Raw genomic sequence first — 13643 nt, 5'->3', positions numbered from 1 at the left:
ATAAATCATTTTATAAAGACCTGAAATTAGGAGTCATATTCTAGTTATAAGGGAGAGATCCAGGTGCTTTTAAGTGGTGATTCCAGAGGGGAAAAAATAAAAAATATAAAAAAAAAAAATGAAGAGAGAAAGATAATTCCTATATTCCATGACTTCATGCATTCACAGTCAATCCTTTTCAATAAAATTACTTCCTAAAAAGGTACTCGGAACATAAGGTAGCTGATCCACATGTGCTGCACATTGTATCAGTCTAATTAGAAAAGGAAAGGTTTTAGATTCACCCTAGAACTCTCCAGTGATTGAAAGTAATTTAAAGTTAACATTCTGCCTACAAATAAGAAAACACAAAAGCTGAAATCCAGAAGTCATGAATCTTTACCACTTACAAAATCGTAAGTGGCTAAATTTTACCTTTTATTTCCAATAAGCATTATAACCATGTTGGAATTGGAATGCTGACGAGCATCTTCTAACCAAGTTGTCAAGTGGTTGAAAGTGTCCCTCCTAAGTATGGAAGAAAATGAAAATTAATAGCAGTATTTCAGGAAATCTCTTTCCTTTCTGTTAGTCAGCTTCTCTACTTGAGTAATCAACTCATTTATTAGTACACATGCTCCAGGATAAAAGCTAGTAATCCCCTTGTGACAGGGAGAATAGGCGAACAAAAAATTAGTAAGCAAGGAGCATTAATGAACTCTGCCTAAAAAGTAATTGAAAACATGTTTGCTACAAAGAGTAAAGAGGATTCTTTTAACTATAAGAATCTCTAATTTCATATACATATAAAATCTGCTGAAAAGTCCTGAAGAGCTTCAAACAATACCAATAACAGTACAAATAATTATTCAAATAGTAAAGTTTTTCTACTGAAGGCAGAAAATGGTTGAGAATTTCCTGTGAGTTTATAAACTGAATAATGAATTTAGCAACAGTCTTTTAAGGTAAGGTACACAAGTGTGACATATTACAGATCTTACAGAACGTGTTCACTAAATATTAAACCACATGCTTGTAAAGCATGTTTAAGATTTCACTTAAAAAGTGTAAAGAGTAAAAAAGAGTAAAACTATCTACTTATGAAGCAAAGATTCGTTTGGCAATGAGACCGAAGATGCACAAAGGGATCCACGCACCCTATCAGGATTTTGGGGCCTGAACATTTTCATAAGCCAGGCACAGTACTCAGTTTTGCAGTAAGTTGTACAGAGACTTTATTCACAATAGCAGGAAAACCTTTTGTCCCTTCTAAACAGCTGCTACCAAAAGAAGCCACACTAAGACCTATATTTTCTAAACCTCATAAACACAGCAATGGTAAAAGTTTCATGGTAGTTTTATGTAACCAAACTCTGACGTTTTACTATTTCACTCCTTTGCAGAATGGCACCTCAGTAAAAAGTCTGCTAGAATTAGAGAAAACTTATAGTTCATGGTAATAAAAACACTAGAAAGAAATTAAAGAAATATTTTAAGCTCTTTCTTAATACAGGTAATCCAGAGGTTCATGGTCCAATAGTTTATTAAAAATAATTTGTTTCATTCTTCCTGAGACTTTAGGTATACTTTTTCTCAACCACTATACAGACAAAATTGGAAGTATATAGGTTACATAAACTGTATCTTGATTTTGAGCACTAAAGGAAAGTTGGCAATAAATTAGATTACAAGTATCTATATAAAAAGCCAAACTAAATTAGACATTTAACACTGCAATATACAACAGCACAATTCTACACAGACATACAATTTTAATCCAGTTATACCTCCTCAGTAGTCTCACCTTGTGATGTCATACACTAGTAAAGCCCCTGCTGCCCCTCTGTAGTATGACCTCGTAATGGAGCGGAAGGACTCCTGCCCTGCCTGTAGAAAATGAAGTTTTATTGTTTCATATCTCATTTATTTATTCATTTATGCCAAAACCTGCAAACTCATAATAACAGAATCATACAATTTTACTTGAAAGGATAGGGACAAGGAAGGGTATGGAGGGGAAACCAAGGAGGGAACAAAGTCTCTAACACTGGCAAGAGAAGGCACATAAGACACCAACTAGAACACAGTACTGTTAAAAAAAAACACACACACACACACACACAAAAAAAAAACCACCCCAAAAAAACCCATCGGAACAAGACCTCTAAACCTTTTTTGGCAATCCCTGACAACCCAATTTACTGAATGGCTTCACAATACATGAATCATTATTAGAGCACAGAATGGACTCCTAGCAACTAAGCTCTGAAGACAAATTTGAAAGGAAGCAAATAACCCAGAGCTTCACATTTGAATTCAATAACCCGCTCCCTGGGGCAGCTGTTGACACTGGAATAAATAAAGCCCATTGTAAATAAATGATGAATGACATCTTTACGCCCACCATCTGCTGGTGTAAAGGTTGTTGGAAGGCCAAGGATGCAGATTTTATCCATTATATCATAAACTGCAGCCAGCTTTCAACAGTCTTCAGACGGAATTCTTTCAGTAATCATTTTATTATGAAAAAACAGAAAATGGTTCTGAATTCAATTTTACACAATTGTGCGACACAGTTAATCAATTTCCTCTGTACTTGATAAATAATGCTTGTCAAAACAGCTACAGGATGCAAGAGTCATCTTCATATGTACTGGTGAAAAACTTCAGAGACCCTACATAAATTAGATAGTTTTCACAGAAAAGTATTCTGTAAGAGACTCAGCACATGTTCAGAAGAACACAGTGCTGGAAAATAAATATTTGTAATTGCAGACCTTGAGCCCCCCATGCTCAACATGGGAAGTGCTATCTAGTACCTGACAGTTGTTAGAAGAAACATTTACTTTAGTATTTAATAATAAAGCTTTAGCATAATTCAAAGATAACACAGAACACAATTAAGAAATACTAATATTAATGCTGAAAAAAGTCTGTATGCAGAGCAACAGGAAACTACCCTGATTTAAAGTCATGAAAAGAACAAAATATTTATCAAACACAAGCTACCTTTCAGCCCTACCTACAAAATTAGTGTACAGAGAACCTTCTCTTCTCACAATTACTGTACTTTTCTCAATACAAGGTCTGCTTGAATTTAAAGAGAATTTGATCTATGCTGTCACTGACCATTCTCAATCTTCAGAAAGCGTCCTTATCTCCCTGAACAACCAGTTACTTCAGTTTAAGAAAACACTAACTTCGCCACTCCAGTGGATAAGCTTACAAAAGATGTATTTAATAGTTTTCACATAATTAGAATACACTAGCATATGTACTTGGCCAAGAGTACACAAGTGCATCTTTATGTGAACTATGGTAACAGAATACAAACAACCTGTTAGAATCATAGAATCAGAGTAGTCTGGGTTGGAAGGGACCTTCAAAAGTTGTCTAGTCCAACCCCTTGCAATGAGCACGGATATCTGCAACTAGATCAGGTTGCCCAGAACCGCATCCAGCCTGCCCTGAATGTCTCCAGGGATGGCACATCCACCGCCTCTCTGGGCAACCTGTGCCAGTGTTATTCCACCCTCATTGTAAAGAATGTTTTCCTCACATTCAGCCTGAATCTCCCCTCTTTTAGTTTAAAACCATTACACCTTGTCCTATCGCAACAGGCCCTGCTAAAAAACCCCTCTCTCGATCTTTCTTACAGGCCACAATACAGAATATAGAATGGACAAAGGAATAGTAAAGATCCAAGTTTTTAGTGCAATACTTGGTTCCCTACCCAGAAGATCCACTAAGCTCTACAACTTTTTGGTGTGATTAGCTTAAGCACATGGTGAATGCATAAAACCTTTCTTCTTAAGTGGACAACAGACAAATTATTGATACAATTTTATTCCATGTATTACCAAATAAAATCAAACATGATGTGGACTTAGCCTACCACACTAAGATTGCCTGTTTCACCTTCATAAATTCCACCCTGACAAATAATCATTAACTGTTGTCAAGCAAGACTTCAGAGGTTCTAGCAGATTTCATGAGAATATAAGAATTGTGAGGTCTCACACGAATCACTTAAAAGTGTGAGAGACTGATCTGAAATCGGACGCCACTGTCCATTGTCTCAAAGATTGGTATAAGAAGCTGAGATGGAATCCACCTATCCATTACTTCAAACATTGGTATGAGAAGCTGAGATGCAGTTCCACCAATCCATTGTCTCAGAGATGGGTGGCAGGAGTTGAGCTAAGACTCCAATGTCCATAGCCTGGTAGAAGGGTGTGAGGAGCTGAACTGGGACTCCATTGCCTGAGGGACGAGTGGGAAAGAGCTAAGACTCTTCCATCCATTATCTTGAGGACTGGTGTGAGGTATTGTTGTCCATTATCCCAAGAACTGCTGCAGACATGTGCAGTTGAAGAGCTAACTGCAAGACCAGTGAAACTGGTCCACCAGGAACATGTAATACTTGACCTTAAGAACAGAGGTACTCCCCCCAACTCCTTATAAAAGGGGAAAAAGGTAATCACCAGGGAGTACACCTCCATGAGGACACTCTCCACCAATGACTACTACAGACCCTGAAGGAGAAGCTCCACAAAACATCACCATGAGCACAACTCCATCACGACACTCTCCACCTATAAGCTCCGTGGGTACCTTCAAGTGGACAACTCCAAAAGGACACCTCCACGAGGACACCCACCTCCAATGACTACTATGGATTTCTGGGGGACACTCTGTTCTGATACTGACTACAAACCCTGAAGAACTCCCACCACTGACAACAACAGATCCCCAGGACACTGCTGGATCCACAGTGGTGACTCTCTCTCTCTGCACCCTGAATTCTTGCTTCATTTCCATCTTTTTTCCCTATCTGTCCTATTGCTATCCCCTTTATTAATAAAACAATTTCCCTTTTTATAATAATTGTCTTTTTGTAATAAACCAATTGATTATGGTACTTGACATCCTTTGCGTCTTACTTTCACTCTTGGGATAACAAACAAAACAGGGTTTTACAGTGGGGTTTTCTCCAATCAGATCCTGACAAAAAGTCAGGTATCTAAATTCTGAAAATACTGTAGCATTTTTAATTGTGTCTCAGCTACCAATGATGAAACTTATATATCATTGCTTCCTGAACAGAAGACTGGGGACAGGGTGGAAAAACTGTATCTTTGGTGAAGAGCAGATAACTTCCATACAGCAATCATAGAACAGTTAGGGTTGGAAAAGACGTTAAGATCATCTAGTTCCAGCCCTCCTGCCATACAGAATTTGTATTTACATTTACCAATAGACAACACAAACTGAACTTTTTTTCATTCTAAACAGAAGAAAACTGAGTTGCTATAAAGAAACTCCATTATATTTGTATGTATATAATTTACTGGCTATTTTACCAGTATCATTCTGGATGAGAGATCTAGAAGGTCAATACAGCACAGTGAGGCACTTAATATTATACTCCACAGCTTTTTTTTTTTCAGTATCACTATTATTTTAAGCATTTTTCATCTGAAAACTTGCTCTCTTCCCCCCCCCCACAACTTATTTCTACAACCCCCGCCCCCCAAGGGGGACAAGCTATTTCAAAGAAAAAAAACACCAGAAGAACATTGGCTATTAGCCACACCTGACTTTAAATACATATATACAAGTTTGTTATAAATGCGCTTTATCAGCCTTGCAAATTAAGACCATAAATCATCTAGTTCCAACCCCCCTGCCATGGGCAGGGACACCTCACACTAAACCATGTCACCCAAGGCTTCATCCAACCTGGCCTTGAACACCGCCAGGGATGGAGCATTCATAACCTCCCTGAGCAACCCATTCCAATCGCTCACCACCCTAACAGGAAAGAATTTCTCTGGAGGTCCCCTCTTCCAGCACCCCTGGCTCAGGCATGGCCACTCAGCCAGCTGCCCAGGTCTGTGTCTAGCTGGCTTTGAAGATCTCTAAAAGCAGACTCCACAACTTCTCTGGGCAACCTGTGACAGTGCTCGGTGGGCAGGGGTGGTGAATAGTAGTGGCAGTAGCCACTAAATTAAACAGGGTATTTCCCAAGGACATATTTCATTTAGTAAAGGCTACACAAGCCTTTGTCCGAGACAATCCCTGGTTAGACCCACTTTTAGGATTACACTGCAGTACAAGTTGGGAGATGAAAGATCCTTTTGGTAACAGATAAAACTGTGACAGCTATTTCACATGTAGAAACTCCAGCTCAGACAAAGCTGCCTGCAGGAACCAGTAAATGCATACTGAACAGGCCTGAACATGCAGAGAAAAAAAGTGCTGGCTCTGATGTAAGTAGTTGACTAATCATGAAAAAATGTGGGCCTCTGATAAGAAAGTGATGTTTTAAGTGCTAAGTAACATTCCTTTTGGCTGCTTTCTGCACTGCAAGCTTTTATCATTCATATTGTATTGGTTAACAAAACTTTTTGATAGTTAAAAACATATAATCACAGTTCTAGGAGTTACAGGAGTCTTCAAAACAATACAAAATCCCTGCTTGAAACTGCATGGACATATATCCCATGTGCTTCTCTAAACATACCTCAGTATAGAAACTGAAATACAAATTCAAAATAATGACGTAAGCACAACATGAAATATCAATCATCTTAGGTCACTCAGATACACAGAGAGTTAGGGCCTGCACTGAAGTCTTCAGGAACATTTAGGCTATGCAACCATGTTACCATTGACATAGTATCCGTGGCACATTTGAGAAACGATGCCAAGTGTTAATATTCCCATAGGAAATATCAGTGTCATTCCAAGTGTGTGGTGTAGTCACGTAGCTGTCAGTTGCAAAATGTGCAGACAAGTCTTTGCTACCAAAAAGGGTTCCTTGCAGTTTCCTTAACTACATGTTTTTGAATCCACGGACTAAGGAAAAAATAAATCAAAAGAAAAGCCAGGACACAGTACAAGAAAATAGTTAGACAACAAAATAGGATCCACAACAGCACATCTCCCTAGAAAACCGTCCATTGATTTTTCTGAATTCTCTATTCTCAATGCTGAAGAATTTGGAAAGTTTCCTTGAGGACAAAATTATCTGAGTATGCTCCAGCAGGCCTTCAACATCCAAGCTGACCAACAGTTTTCATTAGTAGGAAGCTTTCCAGTACACATCTACATGAAAAACAAGAAACTACAATGCACCATAGCTAGTAGCTCTAGCCCTTTTCGCTTTTAAAAGGGACATACATGTGTGGTATGTTCAAACCTGGTGACAGAATGTATCGTTCACATTTAAATGTGTTGACACTTTCCTAAGTTGTACACGAAACTAAAAAGACATCTAAGAAACAACCAACTCACACAAGTGTCAATGCCTGTGACAACTGCCAGTTGGAAACTACTCCATAAAGTTGATCCCTGGAACAAAATGTTCCAGAAAGAGAGAGGAGCAATACATACCTTTGAATATAGTTTTGAATGTTATAAATAAATGAACAGCCTTTTAGTCACATGGCAACTTGTTTATACAAATGCATTAACCTTTCTTGCAATCATGTCTCTACTCCAGATTAAAAAGAGTTTTAAGTTGATTTACTGGCATGTACAAAGAATAGGCACAAAAAAAATGTGAAAATAATGATAATAAAAAAAACCCCTAATACTGCTGCTTTCCAGCAAAGACATTCCTGAACAGGAACAGAACTAGAGACACTTAAGAGAGGAATCTGTAACAAGTAGGTGTCAGAATTTATGTGGAGGATTCAGCCAAGTTATATGTTGCTTCAGAAGCCTGTCACTATCCTAATAACTGAAATTTCAAGGGGACTAAAGATCCCCAAGGGTGAAACTACATATGTCTAAATAAGGATCATTTGTACATCTGTCTTTTCTTCTGATGTTGTTGAATACATACCATTTAGACATTCAAAGCACTCCCCTACACATCACAGAAACAAAGCTGTAGCTCTCCATTATTAGAAATGTCCTTATGATTTATTTCAGGTTATAAATATATTTGAAACCTTTAGGTTTTAGCAGCTGCCCTCACTCAAATGGGAAATCCATGATAGACAAAAGAAAGTGAGTCACCCTTCTTTCATCTAAGGTGTTATGCTAAGCAAGATCTTGCTTTATTATTGTAGAAAGCCACAAATAAACTTACATCTTTATTTTCTGACAACTACTCAGAAAATAAAATACCAGTAACACAGTATTGCAATAACTAAGTACATTTAAGCACATGACAGACAAAAGTTTGTGAATACTAAGTTAGAAGATGTATCAAGTTACCTTAGCTTCCTTGAAGTGCCATCATGGATGTGAACAGTAACTTAGCTACTGACACCAAAGTTCAGGTGATGGTCCTATTACACAAACTGCAATAGGAGTAACTATTAAATGGAGAAATGCATGAATCCAGAAGTAAGTTAATGCTCCCACATAGCAGCACGCACAGTCTGTGAACTGATGATCAAACTAGCTTCAAGAACCAAAACAGATCCTTCACAAGTCCTTGATGTTTCTTCACAGCAGTAAAACAGAGGGCTGTGAGCACTGAGTCATCATCACTTGAACTGTAAGATGTAGCCACATTCTTACAGGTACAGTAGTTAGAGTCCCATTAGTAAAAAACGGAGTAGAAGAATTCACCTACTGCCCATAAACACAAAATTATGCTCCAACTACCAAAGCCAGTAGAAAACATGAGGGTAAGAACTCCATCCTAGCAACTGTCAATTCCACTAAGATGAAACATATATTCATTTAATGAATTATGGAACTTTATCTGGTTCTACTAAAACCAAAGCTTTTGCAACTACGTGAAAAATAAGTGGATTTCCAAGAAGAATTAGTATAATTCAGAACATCTGAAAGTGTACAGACCAGTCACACCATGATTTAGAAAAAAGAGACATGCCTTCAACAACTACACCTTCTGTCTTGCACAAAGGTGCTTTTTTGTGCAAACTCTCAAAAACCCACTGTCAATTTAATTAAAAAGCTTACTTGTATGGAAACCAAGAAATTAATTGAAATTAGCTTATAAAAAAGAAAATATTATTTCTGATAATTAGTTCTAGAATGAGCAAGGCTAAGGTGTTATAGAAACATAATGATGAAAATAGACTTTTTTTTCCCTCAGATTTACACGAAATAAGCAGAAATAGATATTAAAAACTGCAGTATTTAAATACACAAGAAAAATTCTTAAGTCATATCAACTCAGAGATCATTAGTATTACTTGGTATCATCACTGACCTCACACCCTGCAGTGTCTGAGAACTTAAATTCCCTCTTTCAACTACAGCTTATTTTTCCTCTTCAACAATGACTTGTAAGGAACAGTAAACACAGAACATACCCTTCAACAGTACCCTTCAAAATGAAGGCTACTGACTCAGCCTGGTAACAAGCCCAGTATCTCTCTACAACAATGAAGTTTTTCTGAGGAGAGGCAATTTTAGTATTTCTCAGTGTTACACTGCCACAAGACAAATAACCTCATCTCCACAGCTGGTTTAAACTCAAAGCTGAACAGTTCCCAGAATGGTCATTTTGATGCTTACCAGCTTCTGTTGACCAATTCTAGTTTCCTAAAAGTTGTTTGTGCACTTGTGACACTAGCTCAGTACCACACTTTCACAAAAAGCCCACAACTTCTCATAGTAGGCAATTACCAACTAACCTGTTTTGACAAAAATATTTCTCAGTCTAGCCAACTACTGAAAGCCATTACTAAGATTAAAGACAGAGGAAAGGAAGAGAGGTCTCTTCTCTACAGACTAAAGGTAGATAAGACAAATGAACAAATTCATCCAATACCTGCACTCCCCTGGACTGACCTAAATGCATCAAAAGGAAAAGGAAAACTTAATGACTCATAAACCTAAAAACCTGGGTGTGCCACAGCACACACAGCAGCAAGTTCCCAGAGTCCAGCAAGTGGGGAGACCAGGAGCAGTCTGCAGTGGGAGAGAACACTGCAATGTACTATTTGCTTGTGCGATCAGCAGTAGAGCTGAGACTGCACCACCTAACACTAAGTATGCAAGGGCCACACTGAGTATCCTTCATGGAATGTGGGCTTTTGGATTATTTGGGGTTTGGGTTGGGTTTTCTTTTTTTTTTTTTTGGGGGGGGGGAGGTGGGAGGAGAAGAGAAGGGAGGTATACATGTTTCTGCAAAGTACTTTTAGTGAACTGCCAGCTCACAGGACCAAACACTGGACTACAATTTCCAAGTGCATTCCTTGAGCTTATCTTTTAGTTTGTGTATTCCCACATGAAGACCAGACTGCAGTAAACAGTGAATTTCTGTAACACACTCCTCATCCAAACTAAAATGCTAAAGAAAAGCCTGATATTCTTGAGTTGTGATCCAACAGCAACACACAAACGGATCTCATAGACACACAACAGTGTTAGCTTCCACAGTCCCTGTAACAATGCGTTCCTGCTGTATATGCTGCAGCTTCCATAAATTCCCATTATTAAGATACACCTTTCCTTGAAGCTACAGTGATCTGCTGAAAACAACACAGACTGAGCCCCACTGCACAGAAATATCTGGCCAGAAAAAAAACCATTAAAGCATTTGATTCTTTTAAGAAAGCAAGTCCTTATTCACAGAATGGTTTGGGTTGGAAGAGACCTTAAAGATCATCTAGTCCCAAACCCCCTGCTCCACTAACCAGCCCCCCCATTTCTGTGTTTAGAAATCTTTGAGCAGCCTGAGTGATCCTGAGAAGCCTGCTGCACACCAGGGCAATGCCAACAGGATTTTGGTGAAAGTTTTCCCACTGTTTGCAAATGCCCAGTCCCTTGGCAGAGCTCCAGCTCTGCTACCTGAAACTCTTCCAGAAGTATCAGTGTGTAACCCCTGTTTCAGTTCATCCTCATGTCAGGCACTGGATTTTGGGGAGACCCAGAGGAGACATGCAGTTGGCATGCATCCACCCTGTCATGTCTCTTATTGCTTTTTTGCCCCACAGGATGCTCCCCCTCCCAGCAGCTGGCTGTCAGCTTATCTCTGGCTGCTGCAGTCCTCTACACCTCCTAGTACGATCCCCAATTCTTCTACCTCCTGCTGTTACTTACACATACTTCCTGAGGAAACCTATAACCACCTTGCATATGCACTGGGAAGGATTTTCCCTGTGGTCAGCAAGGGGCTACTGCCCTCTTCATGTCCCATGCATACCTTCCGTAAAGCAGCAATGACCATGGCATGCAAACCAGCTCCTCTCAGCTGGGAGGACAGTCCATGAAAGGGGAAGTCTGCAGGGCCTGGGCACAGGGGGGGAGCTGACCTACTGTGCTCCACTCCCATTCCAGTACCCCAAACACCCACAGGGTGGGCACTGTCCTGAGAATGTCCCTGGATGGGGCCCCAGAGCTTGTGCCCAGGTACACCTGTGCACATGGTAGGGGAAGCCATTGCAGTCTTGTTTGTGCATCTTTGGGGTTCAGCCTTGTTCACCTTGAAGGTCTAGGAAACAGCCAGTTCTTGGGGTTCTGCCAGAGCCAGCATGGGCAGCTGGCCAGGTCCAAGAGCCAGCAAAGACGCCAACCATGGAGTCGTTGTGCGTGGCAACCAGGTGGCAAAAGGCGGCTGTGGCTTCAGAGAGCAGCCAGCTGGCCCTGGAAACTCCAGGCTGTGCAGGTGGTGTCTGCAGGACCCTAAGAACAACAACCGCATCTGCCAGCCAGGACTGGGCAGGCTCTGAAAGGCCAATGTGGCATAGCCAACAGCCACCAGGCAGTCCAGCAGCTCCAGGACAGGCAGGTGCCTATTCACTATCAAGCAGTCAAACCGAAATTTTATCCAGCACTCAAATTTTTATGTCTCCACTCATGATGCTTCCTCTTCAGCAAGGGAATTAAAAGCAGGTATGCAAGGCTAGCACTAAATCAAAGAAGTGCTGGTGCCGTGACTCAGTAAGAACTGACACAAAACATAAGTGTTTTATGCATTTCCTTAGCTCTTGGTGTAAAACAAAATTTCTCTTATCAAATAGAAATTATTACAGCTTAGTAAGTAGGGAGATAGCACCAGTAACAGCAGGTGTGCTAATAGAAAAAGAAAATCAGGAAATGCTCAACACATACACAACACAGAAATGGTAACCTTAGTCATTCTGACAGACGTTTTTGTGTACCTTAACACTCCTAAGTAAAATAACTTTTGGGAAATACTTCATCATATTTCTTATTTTGCTACTCTTTCAACATCTTTGCACTCAAGATCAGAACTGAGACTGGATTAGACTAGAAATATTCTGTATTTTAAAAATCAGATTGCATAGTTAAAATTTTAACTACAGCAAATAAACTGTCATCCACTGCTTGCAACTTATAAAGTTACCTACAACACAAGCATACAATCTACCCAGTGTACGAAAGCTTTCAATGGATATTTTTGATCTATGTATGATATACTTGCACTAACCAGATAAAATCCCTCCTCAAAAAGTTTATAAGTTTTAATCAAAAGCAAGTCCATTTAAATTTGGGCTATTGAACAGTTTGCATGCGTTCAAGAAGCCAAACAGACTGCAGAGAGCTACTGAGTCAGAGGCACCAAGAAAAGCACAATTTACTCAAAAATAGTTGAAATGCACTTGTATCCAAGGAACAGATAAAGGCACATTAACAAAATCAGTCTGAAAGCCAATTTGGCTGTACTGGTATTAAAATTCGTAATTTTGTCTACAAAGAATCTGTCCCAATTTTAAGCAACAAGAACCAATGTAGATACATTCTCATGCAGTCACACTACATACTAGAAGTTTGCTTCCATGCAGATATTTGCTTGTCTACTGAATGCAAAAACCTCAGTAGCCAGCAATCCACAGTTTTAATAGCAAAAAATGCCCAATACATAAAAAGCCTGAACTACGCACAATCTAACCATGTTCTATACTTTTTCACAGAGAACACTGAAGGAGGCACAAGTGTTAGATGCCATTTCAAGTGATGAACTTCTAAAGTAAATAGTTACTTCAGATCCTACCTACAAAGTTAGCTAAAATATTGCCTTTGTTTACATTTTTATATACACATGCAAGTATGTAGGCTTGCATATAAAAATGCCTGTGGCTCATAAACTGTCAGTTTCCAAAGGTATCCTAATATGCTTTTGGAAAAGGAAACAAACAACCCTGCCTCAGGGAACCCTTAAGCACATTTGAAAGACAAAGCTATTAGTATGAGAATCTTAACACCCTTGCATCACAAGAGTAGACACGGATGGCTCTACAGTAAAGTGACTGTTAAGAACACAGCTGACTTCACTAATGACTGCTCTTAACCTGAACCCCTCAAAAGTTATTCTGTTTTTTGTTAAGTTTTTCAAAACTTTAAGCTTTTACCAGTCCATTCTCGATTGTCTTAAGCATTTACCACCCTTTATGTTTATAGTGAACATGAGTTCTTAAGTCTTCTATGAAGAGTGGAGTGAGCCATATATTTTCTTCTGCACTGGAAACACAAATATTTCCTCTAGAGAATTCTTGATTAAATTTCCCAACAGAACATTGTATTAACTAAACCTTTCTTGAATGCACACAGAAAGATTACTTAGAGAACTATAAGTTCTTAATAATACAGAGAACTTTCACAAGTGTGATGCAGCACAAATTCTAGTCTTACAAATCTGCCACAGTGTTACTTGAGGAAGTAAAGTTACAATGTAAACAGCAGAAATTTCCACTGTTTTAAGAATA

General features: G+C 39.1%; 1 protein-coding gene across 2 annotated transcripts in view; it reads right to left on the bottom strand.

Moving 5' to 3' along the window:
* Nucleotides 1-13643, bottom strand: part of RAB2A (RAB2A, member RAS oncogene family) — a 46130-nt gene that overhangs the window by 20597 nt on the left and 11890 nt on the right. For both annotated transcript variants that reach the window (XM_065668332.1, XM_065668333.1), the window contains exons 5-6: nucleotides 1784-1866; nucleotides 415-507 (exon numbers count right to left, since the gene is read on the bottom strand). In XM_065668332.1, the coding sequence (XP_065524404.1) occupies nucleotides 415-507; nucleotides 1784-1866 (176 nt within the window). The remainder of the gene's footprint in view (nucleotides 1-414; nucleotides 508-1783; nucleotides 1867-13643) is intronic.

This window comes from Lathamus discolor, chromosome 2, assembly GCF_037157495.1.
Source record: "Lathamus discolor isolate bLatDis1 chromosome 2, bLatDis1.hap1, whole genome shotgun sequence".
Lineage (NCBI taxonomy): Eukaryota > Metazoa > Chordata > Aves > Psittaciformes > Psittacidae > Lathamus > Lathamus discolor.
Note: the sequence above shows the minus strand (reverse complement) of the source record. Positions and strands in the feature narration are given on the sequence as shown.